General features: G+C 34.2%; 1 protein-coding gene across 1 annotated transcript in view; it reads right to left on the minus strand.

Moving 5' to 3' along the window:
- LRP1B (LDL receptor related protein 1B) overlaps positions 1 to 26,283 on the minus strand; it is a 572,531-nt gene that overhangs the window by 121,980 nt on the left and 424,268 nt on the right. The window contains exons 46-55 of the mRNA XM_026088976.1: positions 21,814 to 21,942; positions 18,869 to 18,988; positions 18,113 to 18,226; positions 17,764 to 17,913; positions 13,822 to 13,944; positions 12,083 to 12,202; positions 9,639 to 9,767; positions 8,518 to 8,640; positions 3,264 to 3,404; positions 1,549 to 1,736 (exon numbers count right to left, since the gene is read on the minus strand). Coding sequence (XP_025944761.1) covers positions 1,549 to 1,736; positions 3,264 to 3,404; positions 8,518 to 8,640; positions 9,639 to 9,767; positions 12,083 to 12,202; positions 13,822 to 13,944; positions 17,764 to 17,913; positions 18,113 to 18,226; positions 18,869 to 18,988; positions 21,814 to 21,942 — 1,337 coding nt within the window. The remainder of the gene's footprint in view (positions 1 to 1,548; positions 1,737 to 3,263; positions 3,405 to 8,517; positions 8,641 to 9,638; positions 9,768 to 12,082; positions 12,203 to 13,821; positions 13,945 to 17,763; positions 17,914 to 18,112; positions 18,227 to 18,868; positions 18,989 to 21,813; positions 21,943 to 26,283) is intronic.

The following is a 26,283-nucleotide window of genomic DNA, read 5'->3' on the forward strand; positions in this document are numbered from 1 at the left end:
TTTTTCTTCAACAATTGATGGCATCCAGCATTCTGTGTAACAGAGACAGTAATGTGAGCGAGAACTCTGAGGCTGACTTTTATTGGGGTCTGATGATAACTGTGGTAAGCTGATTACATCAAGTATGAGAGTGATGCAAAATACAGCTAGATAGAGAGAAGTGAGAATGGAAGAGGAAGTTAATATCAAATGATTTAAAAAAAAGTTCTAAAACCAGCAAAGAAGTATCAGAAGAATCTGATAACAAACTGAACTAGGGAAAATAAGGGTTTTTCAAATATAGTAGGGAAGATCAATTATTATAATACTATTAGTCCATTATTACATTAAAAAATTAAAAATGTCAGTAAAACTGCAGAAATTGAATAAAATCTAAATAAAGATTTCTCTTCTGTATTCCACAAAACTACAAATGATGTTGTCATTTCACATTATGGTGATGAAATACATTTAATTAAGAGACAAGTTACACAGAGGAACAGTCTAAAATAAAATAACTTGTATTTAAGGTTTTTGAAAGAACTAAGTGAAAGCAGCTCTCCGCAATTTTAAAAATTAGCGTAATTTTCAGTAAGTTTTTAGAATGGTGAAAATTCCTCAGGACTGAAAGGAATTAATCCTGTGGTAATTTTTAAAAGAGTTATACTTATTGGGTAATATACATAAACAGTATAATTAAGCAAAGATGAGTCGTTGAAACACGTGCATACTTTCACCACTGGACAAGTGTTTGTCATGTTGCCTCCTGCATTCTCTGCAGAGACCAGGAACATGTTGTCTCCACAATGATGCTACTTCAGTAAGATTTTTGTTGTACCCAACATAGTTGCCAGGTCTCTAGGCTAGGAGACTGTTTTAGAGAGGGGGGCTTGAATACCTTCGGAGCTAAGCCAGATTCTGTTTAGCTCGCAGTGGGCGAATATACTATTGAAAAGATGAGAAGTTTGCAGGTGAGGTTAGAGAGACTATGAAGTTAAAACCTCGAAAACTCTCTCTTCTGTCCTTAGCTTCAAATTTTAAGCTAGCACGGTGGTTAGGGTTTGTACAATTCCCGAAAAGTCCAGATGATCCTTTCTCAACATCTCAGACTCAAAGAATGGATTCAGATGATTTAGGAAACACAGCCACATGCAAGCAACCACAGAGTTTATTCTGGAAATAAGGCAATTAATACTTTGTTCTATTATTTATGTTAGTGTCTATTACTTAGGAAAAAAATTGGAGAAAACTACTATTCCTGCAACTCACTCTTAGGTGTTTTTCTTTCTGACAGCTGAAAAGCAGATCGTTTTTTGGTGCTCTGTGTACATCTGTATGATTTATTATATTAAAGTATTGTATGTTATTTTCCCATAGATTTAAACTGAAGTATTGTACCAGTTTTTGTAGAATTGGCAGTTGTTTACTTACTGGAAATAGGAATTAGAATGTACTTCTTTACCAGGAAGTACAACACACTGGAATTTTTGTTATGATGAGGCAATAGTTAAGAAACAGTTAAGAATTAGGAAATTACATTACATTGTATCACAGTCTGTAATTATTCACCTTGTATCCAACAGGAAGATCCTGACAATCTTGAGAACAGCCACTAACTTTCTTACTGAGGCATTCATTAATGTGGCAGCTTCTCTCATCAGATCCATCATTACAATCTTCTTTGTTATCACAAACATCACGTTGAGGAATACACTTGCCATTTTTGCACATAAAGAAAGAGCTGTTACATGACTGCTCTGGAAAAGAAAAAAGAGAACGTGGGACTTTTTCTTTGTGTAGTTTACTGGTATTTGGACCAGTTGCAATGGTCCAAATGCAAGTCTCCAACTTACCGTTCCCTCCTACACATTTGTTTTCATTTAATTGAGAATCCTCAATATTATCTCTGCGCAAAATATAGTAGCAGTTCCACACTTTACAAAACTTACAAAGTATGGCTTCTCTCCCCTGTGGATGGTGCAGGGTTGAGTAACATGCCTGACCTAACTCTGAAGTGTTTCCTTTTCTGAGGACACTGATAACAGTCTTTTTTCCTTGTTGGCAAAATGTGAAGGAAGCTCCTGTCTTTGACACCCCCACCTCTTGTCAGACTTTCTTGAAACTGGTCAATGTATTTAAGGCAAGACTTACTGACTGACCACTTTCATGATTACACAAGACTCATTTCCTTAGACCAGGCTAAAATGAAATATTTCAAATTAGAAGTCTGGTAAATATCTATAGCATCATGTATTTGATGTAATACAAATTGGAAGTACAAAATAGTACAATGACAACATTGAATTTTTTTCAAACAATTAATATTGTTTTGGATATCTCAATTTTATACAGTTGTTCCAAATATTAATATTTTATGTGACTTACATTACAGGTTTAACACTAGTTTTATTAGCGATTGGGAATTTTATGGGTGACTTCAATAGAAACTGGTAAAACATATCTTCCTAAATTAAAACACATAAGCACGTGTACAGCCTCAATCCTAAGCAACAGATCCTTTCACCTACATTCAAGTTTTTCAAATCAGAATCAAAAAACTTAAATAAATTTAACAGAGAGAGGCATACATATATTGCCTTACCTCAAAGCAAATGAATGATTTCCATAAAAAATGGCATAACGAACTTATGAACTTAATGAATTTATGAATTTAATGAACTTAATGAACTTAATGAATTTATTATGGTGTAATAAAGTGATTAAGATCTAGGCAGATGAACTGGACTTTCAAGAAGCTGCAGAATAGGATACCATATGCAGACCAGGTTTCATTTACCACTGAACAGACAGACAGATCTCAGCACTATGTGTGCCCATTAAAAAAAAAAACACACAAAAACAATAAAGTCAACCACATCCAGTTAGTAATTTACTAATAAAGATATATTTGTGTTTATTGTAGAAAGAACAACCTAACCTCCCCCTTTGTATGATCCAGTTCTGAGTATATATGTTAAATACACTGAATGTGTTTAGGACAACAGATCAGCTACTCTATGCTTTGACAACAATTAAGGTAAGACCATCTTGTTTTAGTACTAATAGAATTTATGCATTAATAAACTATTGAGCTGTTAGCTAAGGTTTTGATTACTCAGGATTGACGAACTATGATCACATTCTCCTTACAAGACATAAGGAACATTACCTGGAAGAACTCTATCTTTAAGCTACTAGGTTTTACAGTTTTCTGTCTACAATCCTAAATCATTGTTTTCCAGAAAGAAAGGTTATAAGTATTACTCAAAAAATGAAATACAAACCTGAGCTTTTGCATTTTATGTTTATAGGTGCTTCATCAGAATGGTCTGGGCAGTCAAAGTCCCCATCACATTGCCACTGAGAATTTAACAGACATCTTCCATCAGCACAAGTGAACTCTCCAGGACGACAGTGACGATACCCTAGAAATACAGTAATCAATGACTTCGTGCTTTTCTCCATACTTTGGAAATAAAATTTTGCACAAAGCAAAATAAGTAAAAATGGATCTTGTTGTGTAAAGCTCTATGTGCTTATACATGCGCCTGCCAACAGAGAAATCAAATGTGTCTTACACAGCACAATATAGTCACGAACCAATTCCCACATATGTAAAATATACATCTGCAACTCTCATAATTGTAAACAGATTTTTCTTTAGATGTAGTTTAACATTTTGCTATTTTAGGAAATAGCTAATAGACTTTTTAGAAGTTGCCGTACTCAACAAATACTTCTACACCACGCTTACCACTTTTTTCCCTTTAAAACACGCAGAACACTAACCACTTTAACCATACTAAGTATACATTTTCTAAACCCTCTGCAAAGTAAATAAACATATATCAACTTTTACAACATTTTCAAAATTGAAATGGTTTTCTAACAGAAAATATCAATATATAATGTAGTAAAGAAACCATAGACAGGCATTTGTCTCTCAGAACCTGGCTGTTTAAAAGCAACAAACCAGTAGAAAAACTTAGAAAAGTCAGAACAAATTTAGTTTTTCCTATTCAGTTTTGAAACATAAAAGTTGAAAAATTCCCAGATGGATAATCATCTTTTCTTTATAAGATATTTACTTTTAAGATTTATTACACCAAACCAACTACTGAAAACTTACCTTCCTGTTTGTGAAAGAGAACTGTAATTTTTCCTGTATATTATGTGTATAAATTCTATCTCAAATAATCTGTACCCCGTAAAAGAACCCTCAAAGCAAGTCTAAATTTAACTTAAAACTCAGATAACCTGTACAAAATCAAAGGCAGATGTTGGGGAATTATGAAGAAGTGATCAGAGACAGAAGGTAAAAAATGACTGAGAAAACTGGAAAGCATATGGTAAAGGAGAGCATGGAAGTAGTAAGGAGAAAAAGCTTAAGGGTAAATTTTTGTGTATTAAATATGCACACTGCTGCTAAATTATCCAGGAAGTCTTTTACTTGATTTGACTTGTATTATTAGAGCTGTAATCCATAAGTTATATACATGGAGTTATCGTTATCTTGGTTCACTGAGGAAAATCCCACAAATAAACTTAAGTAAAGTATGAAGACTTACAAAAATACAAGGTAAAAATGATTATAAAACAAGAATTACACAGTAAGACTCTTACAAAGTAAGAATGATTTTGCAACTTTTTTCTTTAACCAATTTCAATTAGGTCTAATATTCTTTCCTCTTGAAAACAATGAAGATTTTAAGCTTTAAAAACTTGACTTGACTCTTCTAAGAAACAAATGCAAAGTGATAGTAACTACTGAAACTTTGATTAATCTGTAAACATCAGAAACGAGCACTGACAAGAGTTAAATGAGAGAAGTAGAAAGTTAATATTTGTTCTTTCTTCTAATTACTATATCCCCTGCCATGTGGTATAGCTTTTTTCTGCTAGCAGATGGAAACATGACATTTGACTGTCTGGGATGAGATATCCTTCTACATCAAGATCTTTAATCCTCTTGTAGCTTTAGCTGTCCTTTGGAAATATGTTGATGTACTACTTTCAAAGCACAGTATGCTATTACATCAATTATAAAAAACAATTTGAATTCGAAATAGTTCACTGGCCCTTTGAAGGATTTTTTTTAAATTTTTTTCGCCCTCTTTTACATAGATCATACTTGAAAGAAGGTAGGCTGGCTTGATACTGAAAAAAGGTGAAAAAAAGGCTTTTTGGTTGTCCGAGACACCTTTGGTTGGAAGTGTTTATAGGCCTACAGCTTTACCTCAAATCTGTAGTGTTTCACAAGGATGTTGTCACAGAAAAGGTCACTATCAATCTAGAGGAAAAGGGCATCTGCTCCCTCTTTTACACGAACATTGCTTCTACTCCGGATGGATAAGATTTAAAGAAATCAGAAACTGAAATCAAAAAATTCTTCCTATTCCTATATTAGCTTTTTGATTAATCATATAAGTAAAGTTGAAGTCTTTAATCCAGAATATCCTTCAACAGGGTTTCCCACAAAAACTTTTTGATTCTTAAGAACATAAGAAATACCTTAGGGCATCAGACCAACAGTTCATCTAGCCCAGTAGTCTGTCTCCCACAGCAGCAATAGGAGATGATATTTAGGGAGAATATATTTATTCTCATAGTCTCCCAAGTTTCTATTCTTTTTTAAAAAATAATTAATTAATTATTAAGATTTCATAAATAAGACAGGATTATAAAATGGAGTCAAAACTTATATCAAAGCAATTTTCAAAGAGTAGGAGAACCGTGAGTTTTCTGTATTTTTAAAAGGAATACCCTAACTTACCTTTTACGAATGTATTTCAAACCAAATTTTATCCCACTCAGTAGACAGACTGCTGAGGAATATTTTTATTATTATTATTCTGACATCCAGATGCAAAGGTCTAGCAGAGCTCTAACATCTAATAGGGCTATGATCAGTCTACCTAGTTTCAGCCCAAATGAGAAATTAGATGTTTAAAATCTTAGTGATTTAGATGGTTTGTTTTTAAATCCTGTTAGCACCTCAAGTTCATAGGAACTTTGAAAAGTCTCTTTTGGAATGTGCTTCCTCTTCTATATCAGTTGTTCCCTTTCGCGTAAAATTATGTACTGTATCCCTTTCCTAAAATTACACTAAAACAACAGGTTTACCATACTGTTTTAGCTTAGTCACACAACGCAGTACCTACTTGATTACCAGCTAATGGGAAACAGAATTGGAGCAGCACAGCACAACGAATGTTGTTGCAGATTTCAGTACACTTGGTAGAAATTAAATAGAGCCAGTGCTTGTAGGCAGGTCCATGCTACAATTAGATCAGGTGTTTGTACATCCTCTTCATCTGTTGCTAATTCCTCCTTCTGTCTCCTTCTGAAAGTCTGCTGAACCACCACTGTTTATTTGTCAGTACTTTAAGGGACCCTGCATCTGTATGATGCTATAGAAAACAACTGAAATGCGCCAGCAAGAATACCAGCAAGAAATTACAAGCATCTAGAAGAAAATGCACCTATTTCTGAACTGTGTGAGTAACTGCTTAGGTCTAAATAATTACTTAGGAATTGAAGCCTCTTCTAAGTAAAATCTGATCAGAGCGGTTGTCCTACTCCCCCCAGCATCCAACCTGACCATGTAGTGCTGAATAAAGGAAGAAACCTATAACGAGTCACTTCCTATAAAGGATTCTGGCATGCATGAAGTGCTACTAGTGAGGAAAACAGCTTAAATTGTCACTTTTGCAGGGCTGCTCGCACAGGTCGTCTTTGGCAAAATGGCCTTGATAACAACAACTGCTAAGATAGGAACGCAAGGATAAGCAGTGCAGGTACAGGGATGCATGCTTGTAATCCACTTGTCCCGGGGTGGGGCGAAGGTACACGTAACTCTGAGGGCACGCGAGTTCAAAACTTTGGGGGATTTCATTATCGAAGGGTGTTTAGAAATCTGTGGGTGTATATTAACATTCTGCAAGTGTCTACTAAGGTGGTTTATCTGTTGTGTTGCTGCTATTGATCCTGAAGCAACTGATCTCCAATTATGTCATTAATAGATCAATTACCTGCTTTGATGCTGATTTGGTTTAAAGTACATGAATGATGCAGTTTTTCCCTAGAAAAACTTATTGTTACAAACTGTTTCTCTCAAAAAGCCATATAGCTCATGTAAGTGAAAAGGAAATGGAGTCAGCTATGAGAGGAGTATGTTCTCTTCTTTCTTCTAGGATGGTGAAATTGGCAAGCTGTGCGGTGCAATAGGGGTGGTTCTGCAGAAGGAAGCAGCTGCTAATGAGGACCCAGTATTCACACCATATACATTTCAGGATTTTAGTTTCCACCAGCCCTAATCTGTTCTTGCAGACTTAAAGCCCAAACTGGCCTGAGCATATCATCTGGTTCAGCTTCATTCAAAGTCCTTCTTCTCCCCATCAGTACACTTGCTTTATCTCTGGTCCATATGAGCCAAAAAACAGTAAGTGCAGACAACTTGGAGATTCACTTTAGAAGTGCACTCCTCATCTGATCTATGGAATGTAGATGTACCCAGGAACGCTGCTGCCTCTAAAGTACCAGCCTATTCCCAACAAGCATGAAGGGAGAAGGGACAATTTGGTGACTGGTCAATTCACCACAGGAGTAAATCTTTCCAACGTCACGTACAGTTTTAGTGATGTTGATGAAATCTGTTCTTCATAGGACTAAAAAGTGAGTGTTTATTTGCTACATTATCATACTCTTTCCCTTCAATTTTAATTGCATGGTAGATTTAAACCTTTCAGGAAAAATTTCACTAATTGAAAATATCATGTATATTTTTTCTTTTAATCTTTGGATGCCTACTTACACCATTTATGCATTTACACCTTTCAAGTGGTATGTACATTAGAAATACCTAAATTATATAGCTAGCTATCTTCTGCTGTGGTTCTCCAAGTACATTTCACAGAGTATATAAATGATACAGATTTCAGTTGCACAAATAGAAACATAATAATAATTTGTGCATGGGTTTTTTTGGACAGATTATCTACTTTCTATTTTCCATAAATATTATTTATGCAGATGAATTTTTCTGATTATTGCGTAGATAGGCTGGCTGTACACACATATTCACATTCATTCCTAAATTCAAAAGAACAGTGAAAATTAAACATTTGCATACGGCTTCAGTTGATATGATTTAACAGCAGTGATAATAATGACAGAGATGTGTCATTATTTGACAGAAAAAATGCATACAGAGATGAAGACAAAAATAGACATATAAAAATAGATTTAAATAGAGAACAAGAAGTCACAGACTATACTTTTTTGTTTTAATTCTGTTAAACATAGTTAGCAATCAGCTATAAGTCACAACTAAGGCAAATAATTTATCATTGCAGTTCCAGGTCCAAGTTCATACCAAGGTGCATTTGTTATTGCACACACTAAAAGCCAACACTAAAACAATTTTAGGAAGGGAACAGTTTTCTTATTCAACAGTGACTTAAAGTAACAGACCTTGCAGAAAGCCCTACAGTTAGCAGTCTGAAATTTTTCTGTTTACACTACTTCGGTTATACTTGCCACATTCCAGTGATTCATCTGATCCATCTCCACAGTCATCATCATGGTCACATACAAACTGTTTGGGAATGCAGACTTTATTATGGCACATGAAAGCATTCTCGTCACAAGTGTTATTAGGAGCTAAGGAAAATACAGTACATAAAAATAAATAAAACTGAGAGCAGTAAGAAATATAGCTATTTTCTTATAGAAAAATGGAAAGAGAAGTAAATGGTTAGTCTGAATGGATTCAATGTAAACAAACATAACTTCTGAGTCATACATAGAGTGTCACACAGTTAGATAGTAGAAAAAGCTACTCATCACTAAAGACGAAAAGATGGCTAAAATCTCAAGTAATCTGAGCCAAAAAAAGAAAGACTTCAGAAGTTGACACTGTTTACAACCAAACTATGCTCTGCCTCTAAGGAACAGAACATTTGAAAATACAGATGTTCTTCCTATGTTACTCTGCTCCTGAACAAAAGCTCTGTAAATACTTCCATATTCAATATATAGTTCAGGCTAGAAGTCATAAATGATAGAATATACATTCAATGGAGAGACAGTTATTTCAATATTTTTAACCTATACCATTTTTACATACCTTGATAAAACAAAACCCCTAATGATAATACAAAACTTCCTTATTATTGAACTCCTGACACCTTTAATAGGAATGTATCTCAGAAGACTGGAAGCAACAGTTTATAGTGCAAGAGATGTCAAGAGCTGAACAATTAGCCAGACTAAACTGGAGACTGAACTGTCTCTGCCTTTCTGATATACAATCTCTCTGATATGCAGCATCATTTTTTTCTTCAAGAAGAGGAAGAAAACTGCACAGTCAATAACAACATGCTAATTTTCATTAGTAAATCTGGTGTATAACGTATATGAAGTGACACACGCATACTGATCTTCAGCTGGTGTCCATCAGTATATATTAACAAAAAACAAAGATGTTAGGCTGACTGAAACACTGAAGGATCTGGACAAGTATGCATGTATGTATCAAACTTTACTAATAATCTTGACAGTAGAAGGGTATAATACTGCAGACACAAACAGAATTTGGTATAATAAAGGCAAAAGCACTGAAAAAGGAAACACCAGACCTTTTTAATATGGAAACATACCACAGCCTGCCGTAGAGAGTTCATCACTTCCGTTAGGACAGTCTCTTTCACCGTCACAAAGCCAGTGCTGAGGAACGCAGGCATGGGAACCCAAGCAACTGAACGTATCTGCTGCACAGGTTACCGAACCTGAAAAAATACTACCGGTCAGTGTTGACCATGGCCTAACTGATTTTTTTAAGGTAATGGGTAATGACTGGTTTTTACTTCAAAATAATGCTGAAAGAAGATTTTGTTCTGCATAGTGTGTTAAACATACAGGCTAAGACTATATTTTACAATAAAATTTTGACAAAACTTTCCCTTTACCCAGTCTCTTAAAAAGAGTTTTCTCCAAGGAAAGTTGATTTACTATACTTCATGAAAACTACCCAACAGAGAAACTTTACAAATCAGTTTTGAGCAAACACTCTATGTTTGGCTTGGCTGACCGAACGGACTATTCTTGTAAAATGTCTAATCCTCAGCTCACTCTACCCTATGCTAGAATGCTTAAAGTATTCTAAACTTTGATGGGTCAGCCCCAAATACCGAGTAGAGAACAATGCGTATCAAGTGTGGTAGTAGTGGGAGTAAGAAAATCTCTGACAGTTCCGCTCCAAGCAATTCAGCATATTGTTTATTTGACTAAATGCTTGTTATTTTTCTTTTAAAATAGGCTTTCCTCCAGATCAGATTATTATATCCTAGGATTTATTTTACTCTGTTTTAAGATAAACTTTTACACAACCCATCAGTTAATGTCTTCTCCTGGATAAGTCACATTTACTTCAGTAAAAAGGAGGTGCTGTATTTTCCAATCAGTTTGATTAGAAAGTCATGAAAAAAAAAATTCAAAGACTGTATTTGATTATTATATTACTTATTCAAGATGAAGGCCAACTTCTCTTTACTTTTACTCATTTGATAATTTTGGCTATTTCTAGAGTTAAACTTCATGTTAAATAAACATTGATTTTGTATGTTTCTCAAGACTGAAAAACCCAAAGTCATCTTGATCTCTCCTTTTTTCTTGCAATTTAGATTTGTCTCCTGTTCCTAAGAAGAAATATAGCCTTAGCTCCCACTTCGTAACCGGTGTGGATTTTCCCTCTTCAAGGGAGGCCCTACAATTTTATGGGAAGGGCTTTCTTCTGAGAAGAAATCTACAACCTACTGTAAGTCATGAGATCAAAGAAATTACTCCTGAACAACCTTAAAAGAACAGAAAGTAGTAAGGTCACTTAGTAATTGCTGATATTTGGCCTTTTCTGCTTGCTTTTCCTATTTTCTGCTCTAAATTTCTCATTAAGCTTCAGGTTTTGATGTTTCTTAGGATTTTACATTTTCTATATTAGTCCTAGATGAGGTGCTTGCCTTCTCATTTCACACCTTCTCCCCTGATGCTGTTCTTGTGGGGGAGAGACAGACATCGCCTTCCTTGTCAAACAGACATTGCTTCCAACTCCCCAGTCTTCAGCCTGACCCAAACACCATGAAAAATGTGTTACAGATGGATGCCAATTTGAAGTTAAAGTAACAACTCATTCGTATTTGCCCACATTAGAACTGTATTTTCCACCTTCATCCTCTTAATTTGTTGGCATTTCTACATCTGTGTTTGATTAGGATACTAATTTAACAAAACCACAGCTCTGAAAATGAGCTAAGATTTCTTTTCAGTCTACTTAATGGAATACTTAATTTTATTAAAATTATCATAATTAACATAGTATTATTATTGTGGTATCATACATTACATGTAGAGTAAACTATTTCTGTTGTTGACTGGACTTCAAGTAAGAATATTTTTTTTAAATGAACAGGTATTTAAGAATTAAAAGTTGGATTTTTTTTAAAGAAAACTGTAAAATACAGCATAGATAAGGGTGGACCCAGTGTATAAATTATCAGGAAACTATGACAGTAAGACTTGACACAATGTGATTTTCTAAAAAAATTCACTATGACATCTCCACTCAACTAAGCCTCAGAATAAAAGGAAAATTTTGAATTCCCTATGCAATTAAGAGGTTTGGATTTTGAGAAGAATATTATGCTATCATGTTTATGATTGTATCTAGAAAAATGTAAAGGGAATAGAAGAAAGAGCTAGAAAAAAGACTGCTTAGAGTCTTCAGGCACTTACCACCAAAATGCAAAGCTCAAATAGAGATTTTACCTCAGGGATGGGGAACAGAAAAGTTTGGTTCTCATTTTGCCCATGCCAGCGTGCCATTTGTTTCTTCACTGATGAACTATATACAAACCATACACTACCAATAAAGAAGTATCTACTAAGGCAGTGGGGGTAGGAGACTGATACCCTCTAACAGCTTAACCTTACAAGATATGGCCTTCTGAGATACTATGCTTGTTCCCTTCCCACCACCTTCACGGGATCACTTTGTTTCTTTCAAGATCTAAAATGCGACATGATACAGAACTAAGAATATTCTACTTACCACAAATAGCATCACTCTCATCTAAGCCATCTCCACAGTCATCCTCACCATCACAAGTCCATTGCTTAGAGATGCACTTGTGTGCAGAGCAGGCAAACTGATTCCATGAACAGGATGAATCTAGGAATGACACCAGCCACTTCATTTGTTAGGTTCACAACAGCACTGCACTTTTAGCATAGTTTAGGAATCTACTAACCACTCATTTCTCTCCTCCCAATTTAGTGTATTAATATACTTAAATAAGGTATAATCCTATACCTGTATTCAGGATGTAACCAGTTGTTTAACACTTTGAATTCACCAATACATTTATAAAAAATGACATTCAAAAGGCTTGCACTGTACTGTTTTTAAACATTTTGCTAGTAGCATGAGGGCAAATACTTTAAAAACATAAGAACAGTTTGTGTATTTCATTCACATGGATGTTTTAACTATAGTGAACTGCTTTATTTTGGTAGTAGAGCAGAGACCGCACAGTCTGAATTTTCAGACACTTCCCTCATCTTGGTATTGCAGTACTTAATTGTATCTTTAAAATATTCCATGTTCTTTTTCTCACAAAAAGTTTTTGTCTATTTTGTATACATTCAAAATAATAATGTGCTTCTGCATTTCAAAATCAGCCTGCGGAACCATACTAAATAAAAGCCACTATTAAGATCTTTTCTGTAACCTTAAAATTCCACTTTTCCCAGCCTTCTTTGTTTAAAAATAAAATTTATTTTGTTTTAAATTGTTTTTGTTTAATAGGGCAAAACCCTTTCCCTCTCACCCACAAACATTGCCTAATAGATTTTATAATGTTGTACATAAGTTTGTATATGTACAAAAACCTGAAAATGTCAACATCAAACTATGCTTGATGAATGTGGTCAGGAGTAAACCTACATTTCATGGGGTACAGCAGTTCCTAATTTTTAAGTTTAAGACCAGAAAAGTAAACTGAAATTAAGTTGCAAACCAAACAGGGGTGCATGTTAACGGAAACTGGGTCATGAAGAGAGTAGAGTACAACTTTAATTCGTGTAAGTGGTAAAGCAAAAACAAAAAAGGAGTATACAAATTTCAGGGAAATGGGAGACATGAAGACTTGATACAGTACTGATTCTGCTGTTCAGCTACAATTTAGTTCTAGAACTCATCTGTTCAGTTAACCCATAGGAATTTGAAGTGAAAAGACCAGCTCTCACTGCCCTGCTCTTTTATTAGGTAGTGTTTAAGAATCTCAAGAGATCTAAGACAGAACAGTCTCAGACCTGGTTCACAGTGTATGCAGTATTTTACTCACCTATATGAATTTTGTCCTTACTTTAAATAATTATACCTGTATAGCCTCTGATACAAAGGAAGCTCATAAAGGTCTATTTTGGTTAATTCCTCCTGGAATTACACTATATTGATATGAACTCATTATGTTCATAGAAGTGTCCTAAGGAATATTTAAGAAGACTTAGTGTAATGAATATACGTTATAGCAATAGGAAAGTCTGTATACAAACAAATCTTTAGGAGAAAAATTTTGTTCATAGGACTTTCATTCTGATAGTAGATAGGGTTTAAAACACTGGAAACTCAAAATAATAGAAATTTTATTCTGAAAATGAAAATAAAAATGTAGTATTAAGCACTTTTTTTACACTGCTCTAGACTCAATTGCTGATGGATAAATACACACTTTCTGTTTCCGAAGTGCTTCAGTGATTACAGAAACACAAATAAGACAAAATGCTCACCACAGTGCAATTCATCTACTCCATCCTCGCAGTCTTTCTGCCCATCACAAAGCCAGGTGTTCAGAATACATCTTCCACTAGGACAACCAAAATAATTTTCTTCACATGTGGGTTTGTTTTGAACTGTGATAAAATAAAGAATGTAATGTAAAATGGTGTCTGCTAGTATGATTAGGAGCCTAATACATTTCTGCTAAATTTCTAAAAACTAATGGATAGCAAGATGATTATGTTTACAAATGTTATTTTTATTACTGAATTGTGTTCATACATATTAGTGAATAGTGATAGCTAAGTACTTTAGGAAGCTGAAGTACTTCATTTACTTAGAGAAGAAACAGAACACAGCTTCAACCTAAATTAAAAGGGCCTAGAGAGGAAAATAGTTCAGTTCACAGATTTTGAGCTCAGTCAAACCAACACTGCTTGCTTATTTACACCAGCTGAAGATACAGCCCTTCCTTCTGATCGATCTGCCAGCATCAACAAGATAACCTAACTGCGGTAGTATTTTTGACACATTCTTTGGGATAAGCTACAACTGATGCATGCACTGACTAACTGGAGTTTTACTGACATCGGAGCCAGAGATTTAGATTTTGTCACAAATGAGAACACGGTTCTTGCTTGCCTTTTTTCTTTGTAGAGGGTAAGAGTCATTTCACTTTAATAAATGCTCAGAAAACAAATGCAAGAAAAGAAAACATGCCATAGATTTAGTTTCATAACATAAATACAAATATTAGTAAATGAGTGGCATACGTTATTTTCAAAATCTTAAGCAAGCATGTTGCCTGTAAAAACATAGGCAACATACATTAATTCCAAACACTGGAAATCATTGGAGCTCTTTGTCAAGTTTTCTGTTACTTCCTTAATATATAAGGGTTATCTATGCTGTTTTTCTTTTCTTTTCTTTCTCTTGGTCTCTTGCTCTCTCAAAAAAGGTAATATTTGGTTGTTTATGGCTTCTACAGCTGCATGAATACAAAAAGAGAATAAGGAAAGAAGAAGCGGGAGGTCTATGATGACTGGGTAGGATTAAAGATTATCTAAGTATAGCCACCCCTAAATAAATATTTTGCCTTTATTTTTTGTAAGAACAACGGCACTGAACAAATTCAAGATAGTTAAAGGGAATTATTATATTCGTAATAAAGAAAACACTCAGAAACTTAATGTGCCAAAGTCAGTCAGTTTTGAATGACATGGCAAAGGAAATCACAAGTATGCTGAACTGGAACTATCCTGCTTTTGAGTAGAGAGGGGAATGATCCAGGCACTTAGTCACACATTAAAATGATGGAAATTCTTGGCACACATTTGAAAGATAGAATAAATACAAACGAATGGACAATGGAATAAGATGCAACATTAGTTTACTGAAGTTATATCAAACTGCCCTCAAAATCTTATTTGGTATGGAAAAAACCCTATAGACAAAGAAAACAAGTAAATCTAAGCTATCTTGAGCTGTATTATATGCAGTAAATTATAAAGAATGATGAGATAATCCAGAGAATATGGAGATTAGTATGAAAACTGAAAATTAATAGGCATCTGGTTTATAGAGAGAACAAAAGTTCTTAATGTCAGGTTGAATGGTGGTAGTACTGAAGTTCTTTCAGGTTCATTCTAGGCTCTGGTAATACTTTCATCTATGAAGTTGGCAAAAATATGTAAGAATTCTAATACAAACTGTTGATGACACGAAATTGGGATTTTCACACAGAAAAACAGAATAATGAGAATAATCAGATGACACTGATTACTAGGCTAGCAAAAATTAGATGGCATTTAACAGCACAAAATTCATAATTTTGTTCTTAATGATTAATAACAATCATTCTTAAGGAGAAGAAAGAAATATTGGTCACAGAAAGACTATGAAAATGAACAAAGAAAATTTTAAAATGTATCAAGAAAGTCTTTTTCAGTGACACAAGGAAAAAGTCTTCATCTAGTATACTGGATACTGGTCTAATGTGTTCAAGAGAGATGCAGACTGAGATGATTAAGATGACACAGACAGATATTCTATCTTGAAAGAAAAATGCTAAACTGCCTTGGCTTATTTGCCATTGCGAGTAAAGATGATTAAGGATATGATTACTGAAAGACTACAAAGTCCTTCTCAGCATAAGAACGAACAAATATAAACTGGAATAGAGGTAAGCTAGAAATTAAAAGAATGAGTGAAGTTCTGGAATATGATACTAATACGAATAATATGGGCAAAAAATACTACTATTTCTAACTCTATAAATTTTTGTATGAGAGCTCAAGGCACAGGAGAGGAGCTATAGGCTTGATGTCCCTAGGGCTTCTTTTCACAGTGCAGTGTCTTCAGCTTAACCAGAATTTTATAGGATGGCCCTAATCCTACAAATATGTATCAACAAACCTGTGATCATTTTTGCATTCTAAATATAGGTTTTCACTTCTTTATCTTTTATGTTTATATATTGTACTTAATGTTCTTAGAATTAAATGAGAAATTCTGAGTAAGAATAAGCAGCAAAAACCTAAGTGCCATCCTTCATTGTGTAAGAATCTAATATTGTAATAATTCATTAGTTAACATTAAATATGGTACTAAGTGTCCAAAGGATGGGGGTTCAGGCTTGTATAACCCCTAAAAAATCCTATAAACCAAAATAAATTATAAAATAAAGATTTATTCATAAAATATCTAGATATTTATCCATGACTGAGAATCACATTTTGTACAACACTTCAGAAGTCAGGGTAACCAAAAGAACCTATGAAGTATTAGAAAGTAGACGCTAAAATCGTGATTATGAAATAATGAGAATCTCTCAAGACTGCAGAAGAGACTTGCAGAAAAGTACTATACTCCTGGAAGTGAGATTTTCTCCCCACTGATACTAAACAGGCTCAGAGGGGAAAACTATTTAAACATTAAAAACCTCCTGCTATCTTCTGAAGTTCATTCACACTTACTCTGGTGATTCTGATGAAAGTTTTGTAATTAAATCTCATGAATGTGGTGGTTTTCCTTCAGATTTCTTTTATGATGTCTATATATGTCGAAAAAGTATATTTCTAATAATATGTTAGTACTCTGCTTTTAACAAAAAAATGAAAGATACAAAGAAAAATAAGACTTCAAAAAATGTCAGATAAGTTTGCTTCTTGCTTCTTTCATGTAAGACATTAAATTAACTTCTTTTTCTTAGTGGTTGTTTGTTCCTCCCTATTTTAATGAGGGTTGCTTTGCCAAAACATTAGGGTTATGATTTTTTTTCCCAGATGTTATAAGGGGTGTACTTTCTTTCCCATAAGAGAGCAGAGAGAGACAGGGAAAACTGAGTTGTAGGTTTATGTGAAAAGCAGCGCAATCTCCAGCAGTAAATAGCTCTTCTTTTTATGGAAGCCTACAAGCTCATCTCCAGACTGGAACTTAAGTGTACAATGATCTCTTAGTACTGGCACAAGAGCAGAAAAGAATCACAAAAGCAATAATCCTGAAATCCACCTTGGCAGCCCACACCAAGTACCTCAACAAAATCAAAAGAGAAAGTAAAAAAGTAAACAAGAAAAGAAATACCATCCACTAAAACACTAGCTAATAAAAGTTACTGAATGATTATGCTGAAGCTTGATGAACTCGACATTTTGATGACTAAAGTTTAACTTAAATAATAAAAATGATTAATGATAGACCTAACCTGGAGGAAACAGAAAGCTAGACATTACAGTTTTCTTCAGATACGTCATTAATTTGTAAGATTTTGCATATCTGATAAAAAATAAAATACAGGATTGGTGAAAAAACCTGGCGTTCCACATTATTTGTATCTCTATACTAAGTAAACAGTATTGAATGAATAAACATTTTGCAACATAATTAGAAAAAACAAAAGTATGTTTTTCCAGAAACAGAAATTAATATTTTTTTGTTTTGTTTTTCATGGTTACCTGGGCATTTTAGTTCATCTGTATAATCTCCGCAGTCATTAGATCCATCACATATCCATTCTGGCAGTATACAAAGTGAAGTTGAATTACAGCTAATAAATCCTGTAGATTTTATTCCAAGCTTATAGAAATAAGCACAATTTGTATTATCTGAAAAGAGACAGTAAATTACTGTATCACATCTAGTACACGTTGAAAGACTGAGTTTGGTTTACAGGTTTAGCTTTAGCTTGCACAGACCATGCAGCTGTTGGTACCCAGCAAGTAATGACTACGAATTAACACATCTATAATAAGGAATAACTGAAGAACAGATGTTAAGATGAAACACAGACAAACGTGAGCTTACTACAGTTCTTTTCATCTGAAGCATCTGCACAATCAATGACCTGGTTACACTGTGCCGATTTTCCAATGCAAATCCCATCTGCGCAACGGAATTCTGTTGAAGCACATGTTGAATCTATAATATATGGTTATAGAAGATACAAATTTATGTACTAAACAGAGGGTTCAGATACGTTTTATACGTATTATGTTTAAAGATTCTACTTTTTAGATTCAGAATGCACAGTCCATTCCACAGTTACAACTTCAGTAGGAATATGAGGCCTAATAAACTGGAAAGCATAAGGTTCTGATTTTTAAATTTCTTATTTCAAATGAATCTTGAGCCTGAAAGTCTCTCTCCAGTTAATTCAACTCCATATGAAATAATCAGCATGTGAGGAGAACAGAAGCACTATCTATGAATTTCTTAGCTTGCTTTCATGTAAAACCTTGCCGGGGTTCTTCCCTGTATGCTTTCTCTCTACTCAAATTCAGGCATATGATTACAAATCATGCATTTTTTCCAAAAGAAACACATGCCAGTTACTATAGCTGGTTGGCAATATAGTATATATGGCTATATTCTACAGTCAGTTACCTCACAGGTTTTGGCTATATATTGCGGCATTATTCCTCTTCTCCAAACTTTCTTAATTGTAACTAAGGATTTTTGTTGTCTGCCAGCTAGTGTTTATTCATCAACTAAAGGACAGAAATATACTAAGTATCTACAGAGTAATATTCTAAAATCACCTTGGAAGCAACTGTCATTTACCTTTACAGTCAAATTCATCAGAGTTGTCACCACAGTCATTTACACCATCACATACTTTGCTACTTGAAACACAGCGGCGATTAAAACATGGTTTGAAACCTTTCCGACAGCCTCTATTTTCTGGAAAATTAAGTATAAGTACATATTTGCATTTGGACATTTGATATATAATAAAAACAGCCTTGCATTTAAAAACAAACACTCCAGGAAAAAAATTTTAAATGAAAATGCATTTTAAATCACAGAAAAAGTTATGAAATTGTTCACTTATCATCCAGCAAAAGAACTTGGGCTGAAAAATAGATAAAGCATGATGAGAAAGAACAAAAGAATGACGGGAAAAAAAAAAGAAAAAGCCTAATTATTACTATTTTGCGATGTTAAAAAAAAAAGTTTTTTAAATGCATTTGTTCTGGTGTATTTTTGTCATGTAAGAAGCAATGTTTCTATAAGGCATTAACAATTCCTATCACACAGAATTGGAAAATAACCAAATTTGCCCCTAACCAAATTCAATACATATACATATGCATCATCAATAATATGGAAAGTAAAATAATAAAAATTATTTGCAGCAAAGTGTCAGACCTGGAAGACATCTGCCTATCTATGGGATACATATGCCTCGATTTCTGAATACTAGTATTACAAGTATTCTGCTAAAATAAGTAGAAGATACACTGTTGAAGAATGTATGAATTTTGTACATGTTTGAATATTCATAAAGTACTTACTAAAGCCCTAATCATTGTACAAGTCATGCCACAACAATAAATAAATACAGAAGTAATATTCATTGGATTAGTAGTAAGGAGAAGGTCTTAATTTAGCAGCGTCCAGCATCCTGCAGAAGATAGTATTTTACCAGATTCAGAAAGCAGCAAACTGTCTATGACCTAGTGCGGGACAGAATCACACCTCTTCCTTCTATTTTTTCCATTGTGTAGCCGAATGTTCAGTCTGGTTGATTTAAATCAGGCAAAATGTGCACAGTCATACTGGCAATCAACATAACACCCTCAGAAGATCAGATGGCAAATCCATCAAAATACAAATCCCTACATCTTTCATTTGTATTTTTTCACTACTGCAGAATAAAGCATAAAAGAGTTTTAACAGCTCAGTAAACCTCAGACTGATAGATAAGACAACTTCTCTGGAATTACAAGCAACAGTGGTGTGAGATCCCTCCTCAGCTACAACTTTGCCTCTAATTTGTTCCCAGATGATTTGCTCTGTATTCCCTCAACCTACTCTCCTTTCCTAACAAAATGCAAGAAACTATATAAAAACCTTAATCTTCCTCTTATAAGCTGCCAATTAAATCAACAATTAAAATTAATAGTAGAGCCAAAGAGATTTAATAAAAAAAAACAAAAAAAAACCCCCAAACTTATTTCTATTGTTCCACTTTGTTCTCATTAGTGTTTTGATTCTCCCTCTTCAGGAATCTGTTTTACCTTTCTTTTTGAAACTCATTTCCCTGTATGATTTGGCAATATAAATGAATAAAATATATCAACAACACACTTAGTAAGGAAACCTCAGAAAGACTTCACGGATATAAGCCATTGACTGCTCAGTAATTTGAAGCTGTCACTTGTAACTCAAGGTGGGTTTTTCCCCCCCGGTAACCAGTAGTGTTTTGTGTATTCCAGATTCTTCTCCCTTGCTTGGCCTTTTTTCTTTCTTCAAATTCAAAGAAAACAACTTTCTTAGTTATCTGAATGTCAGTGGTCTGCAGGAGTGTTGTTATTACTTTTACATGACAGGATCAAGGCAATTATCACCCAGGAGTTGAAAGCTAATGGGACACTAATTGAAGAAGAAAAACAAAAAATGACAGCAGTATCAACTGCAAAATATACTTGGATGGCTGGGGGGTTCTGTGTGTGCATGTGTTTGGGGTTTTGTTCTTGTTGTTATTGGGTTTTTTTTGTTTTGCCTTTTAACTATTCCATATCCATATCTAATGTCAATCTTGACTAGTGAAATGCTGGAGGTGAACAGTGAACTCTGGGAGTTAAAGCAGATATTTGCATAGAACTACAGCGAAGGCAGGTATAAATATAATGGATCATTTTGAAAACACATGGAATTGCTTACAGAGGAAACAGAAGAGATCTCAAGGGTGTGATATGGATACGCTGAACAAGCTAAAGATGTAGGCAGGAGTTACAAGCACCTAGGCATCAAGGAGATTTCACTCAACATGCAGGATACAGGGATCCAGTAAAGTGACTCAGTGAGCTATGAAAAGCATTTGACCAACAGTGCTTTAGACACTGAAACAGTCAAAGTCAGATTTCAGCCGGACACAGAAAGAAAAAAATGGAAGTGATAGCCATTCATTTGTTGGTTATTAGGGCAAAAAGTAAGGGCAGGATAGAGACACCTGAGATAAATATGAAAAGTAAAAAGTAGACAGTCCAAGGTCTAACTCTTTGCAAGATACAGACTGATGGGAAGAGTAATATTATAAACTTCATAATAAAATTGTGTGGAAAGATTTCTATTACACAATCATTCTTGTGTTTTATAATACTTCTTTTTTGGTGCTTTCTATTCACAGAGAAAATCTTACTAAATATGGAAAGAATAAATCTATATTCCTAAGTTAAAGCTGAAAATAGCCAATTTCTCATCTTTAAATAGGCAGCTATTTGTATTTTTCCTTACTTTTGTTTTAGATACAGACATGTTACCTATTACAAGCATTTGGGATGCTTGTAATTAAATATAATCTGGTTAATACATGAGATTTGCAAGGAAGTGCCTTCAGCGTAAGTAATTCTATCCATATAACATCATTTTTTTTAATGTGTGAGTGTGCATTTTCTTTCTGTTGTGCATCTGGTGAGCAGCTGGTACGCCTAAGTAGAAAAGTCACAGAGAAATGAATATAAGCACCAAATCATATAAACAAATCATCTGGAAATACTTACCACAGTAGAAAAGTTTCTCATCAGACTTGTCCTTACAATGAGCAATGCCATCACAAGTCAGTTGATAATCAATGCATTCACCATTTCCACATTCAAACTCAGAATAAATGTTGCAAGTAGAATTTTTAGCTAAAAATAAAGCATATTAACACATAATTTTTAATAGTTTTTACACTCAGAGAAAACGAGAAAAATATTGTCACGTTAGGGTGAACTCCAAACCAAGGTAAGATGGATTCTATAAACAATATGTATGTAGCCAAATATTGATGAATGCATGGGAACATTTAGAGAAGCAAGTTAAAGGCAGTGATTCTGATGAGATTTTTAATGACTCTGTAAATACTTATTTTCACTTAATTGTCCTCCACCCACATGCCTCTACACAACCCCCAGGTTGTATGTAATCATTTCTTAATAGATGTTTTAAAAGTCTCTTCAATATAGCACATCCAAGAAAAAGAAGCAAGCACTTATCGTTACCCAGCAGTTAATTCAAATTCTGTTTTGTGGTACTGTGCAGCAGCTCAGTGTGCACACAAGTATTTTCACCATGATCAAGGTACTACATCCAATGCTGAAGTTATGACCTAGCACTCAATGAAGAAAACCTGCTGTTTGTACTCTACTTTTTTTTTTATTCTCAAAAATTAATTGGCAGACGTGAATTTTGTGTGTTTTCTCTTTATCAAATGGTTTATCTATTGTTTTACAGGAGAAAAAAATGTATTTAATCTTTTGACTTCTACTTTCTCTTGCATATTGATTTTTATTTGTTAGCAACTAAGAAGGTATCACAGTATTTACACAGAATGATTTCATTGTGAACTTTGTTATAGCACATTTGCTTTTTATGTATGGTTCTAAATGACATAACAAACTTGAAAGAAAGGAGAAATATACAGCACATCTCAAGAGGAAGAATGGGGAAATGAAACCTGGTAATTACACTTGCCTGCTCATCTCCATTATCATTATTGCAGCAAGAATTCAGGAAGAACAGATGTCCACAATATGCAGAAGTTAAACAAATATAGTTGGAAACCATTTTTAAACTAGACTCAATACGAAGAAAAAAATAAAAGTGCTGAAAATATGGATTCTGGACAAGGTAAGAGCTGATCCTGAAGATGATACAGAGTCCATTAAATATTAATCATGTTTATCCCAGAATTTGTTTTTCTTTCTTTTTTTCCCCATTTCATTTTTTTTAATCATCATGAGAACTTAGGTCTTAGGAAAAGTCCTTCCTGATTAGATTTGTAGTTCAACAGACAGTAATCTTCAGAGAAAGTTGGCAAAAAAAAAATCAAAATGTATTTATAGTATAATCTATGCTCAGTTAAAGTCTAACTATGAACTTTTGCAGAACCCCAACTTCCAGAAACAAAGCATCTTAATGCCTTTAAAACTGTTTATTTGATCAGAAACAAGTAGTCTGAGTAGTCTTATTATCCATTTAATCATCCAATCTCTCATTCAATTTTACTGAATCTTTGTCTCAAAAATCTTGACTGGCAAAAATACAATAAGCTAATTGAACTTTGAAAGGACAGGTAATTCCTTTTATTAGTTTGCAATTACTATAAATTTTATTGAGTATCTCCTTCAGCTGTGTTACGAAAAAAGAAATTCCTGATTTCCAGCTAAACTATGAAGTCCCTCTTGTTTCTGTCCTCCCTCCAATAGTCAAACCCAATGTTTAACGTCTGTCTTCCTATAAACCTATTTTTACCATTAATTCTCATCACCATTTCCTGAAAATCTTCTAAAAAATAATTTACAAGTTGGAATAACCTTTTACATCATAGTCTAGAAGAGGATTTAACATTGTTTTATATAATAGCAATACAATGTATTTGAGAATCTGAACCTATCATCATTAAATCTAAAATGCTGTTTGGTTTTCCCGTGATTTAAGAATCTTGCATGATCACATAGATGATACGCCAATAAAGAGTTCTGATGTCACGTAATATTCTAACTTAAATTATTGGACCTATGAAATTTATCTGCTTAACTTCTTTCACTTCCACTGTTGATCACTGCCTTGACTAGGCAGCAAAAACAGACACAAATAAGTGCTTTAATTAAGATTCAGCTTTAGTAACTCATTTGGCACAGCCAATGAGTGCACGTAGTTACTTTTATCTATCATAGCAGTAGCTACATCGTAACTACTACTATGATAGTAGTATCTACTATCATTAACAGTAGTTACTATTCCACTCCTCGTTTTTTTTTCTTCTTATGTCTTTGGGATGCCATCAGCACGTTTTTCACCAATCAGCAAACAGTCCAGTACTTTTATTACATTTATGCAGTAAGTGTAATTCATTACATGAAATACATAAAGTCCATTACATTTTATGAAAGTAAAATGAGGATCAGAGAAAGATTTTTCTTCTTAACGCTCCTTAGAAATTCCAACCCCTCTCTATATTTTCTCCAAATCTAACTTATTAGGGAAACCAAAATGTTTATGATGCACATATCTTAACCAAGCACTGAGAAACTTTTAACCTGATACAATCTGATCCTATCCTCTTTATCAACCAAACACATTTCTGACCTGCTGTGAGGAAGTTAAAAAACCATCAGGCTTTTGCCTGTCTAGTGATGAAGGAAAAATTCCTTGACAGATTCAGAGAAGGAGCAGGCAATTAACGCCACGTCCTTAGCAATTCATGCGCTTTATCATACCCTTTATCTCATAGGTAAAGGGAAGGGAGAATGCTACTTGTGCAAGTGATGGATCTGACCCTGGAGCCCAAGCGGAGATAGGTAGGCTATGCAACTTGTAGGAAATTTTCCAGTTCCAAGAGGTCTCTGGAATGATCAAAGTCCAAAAAAACCCCCCCAGTGTGAGAGGATGAAGTACGGTGATTCCATAAGTCCAGCTACTGGTGCTAAGATTCAAGCTGCAGGAGGCAGAATAGTTTGGCTCTATAAAGGAAAACATCTTTTTGTAAAGTGGTAAAATCTTAGTTAACATCTTTGAACTATTAACAAATCATGTATCTGTCCATACAATCTCAACTGATCATTGGATTTTATTACTAAACTAAAAATCTGCTACTCTGCAACAGTATTATAGTTTAAATTAAAATCTTTATCACTGCAAATCATCTGTACAATCCACTGTATCTCAATTATACAGCTAGCCAAAGCAGTTCTTCAGTAAGAGCTGTACACGTAATACAGGTTAGTTGTACATTACTATCGTATCTTGATGCTAGATACTCTCTGGTTGTGAAGGATAAGAGTTTTAATCTTCATACTTCCATATATTTAATGACAAAACTAAGGCTTTCTGTGAAGTTTCAATGACTTTACAATGCATTATGTAAAAAACTAGATTATTACTTTAAAGCCAGAGCCTAAAATGTATGTGTGAGCCAAAGGTAAAGATGCAAGGAGAATTACGAAGTGTGAGGAGGCACAGAACAGAATCGTATGAATTTATATATCTGCGTGGGACATGTTGATAGCTACAGTATATTTATACTCATTATCTGAATAATTATGGTATGTATCTGGTTTCATTTAATAGCAAGATTCTAGGAGATCAAACAAGAGGCAAAACTATGAATCCAAAATAAACAGGGCAGAATTTCTTTTTAGGACTAAAAACTTAAGATACAATAACCAAGTAATTAGCTGTGATGAAGCTAATTACAGGCTCCTGACAAAGGTATATAGCTGAGCTGCCATGATTATGAGCCTGAAATCTAAAGGACCATTAGAGTGCACTTCTAAGGTTGCTTTAAGTCAATTTAAATCATGACATTCCTTAAAAGTGTAATTCTTCTCTTTCCCTCCTCAGTCTTGTGCTCTCACTAGTTTGTTTAGCTGGCTCCAGTGATCCTGCAGTGTCAGGCTGAATGACCTAAGCTCCCTGATCTGACTAAAATTAGGTCTAAAACAAAAAAATCCTGATTTCCAGTCAAGTAAATGAGATATTGATATTCAGTCACACAACTCTACTGCTGAGGCAAACCACATGGTGGGAGGGAGAACAGGACTTTCCTTTCTAGCAGGAGCACACTGTTTGATTGTCTTCAATTGATCATTAAACAGTATTATTTCCTGTCTACAATAGAGTTTTACTGATATGAAAATATTATGGACTCAGATGTACCAGCAAAGCTAAATTTCACTCTCGCATGAAAAATTATCAGTGGCATGACCAGAATAAACTGTAATACACAGTACAGAAATGTCAGCAAAGGATAAATCTCTTCATATCCCACGACAACATAGTTCTGCATACACACAGTGGCATTTTAAAAGTGACTCTCTACCGATAGAAGAGAAGCTGCTAATTAGGCTGTTCAAGAGAAACAGACCAACACAGAAGAGCCTGAAGCAAGTAGACTGCCTAAGCTACTAGAACCTGAAGTAAACCTTCAGTTTCAGGACATTCATACAAACAATTTAAATATATTTTTTCTTGAATATTATAGTGTC

This window comes from Apteryx rowi, unplaced genomic scaffold (assembly GCF_003343035.1).
Source record: "Apteryx rowi isolate R43461 unplaced genomic scaffold, aptRow1 scaffold_8, whole genome shotgun sequence".
Classification (NCBI taxonomy): domain Eukaryota; kingdom Metazoa; phylum Chordata; class Aves; order Apterygiformes; family Apterygidae; genus Apteryx; species Apteryx rowi.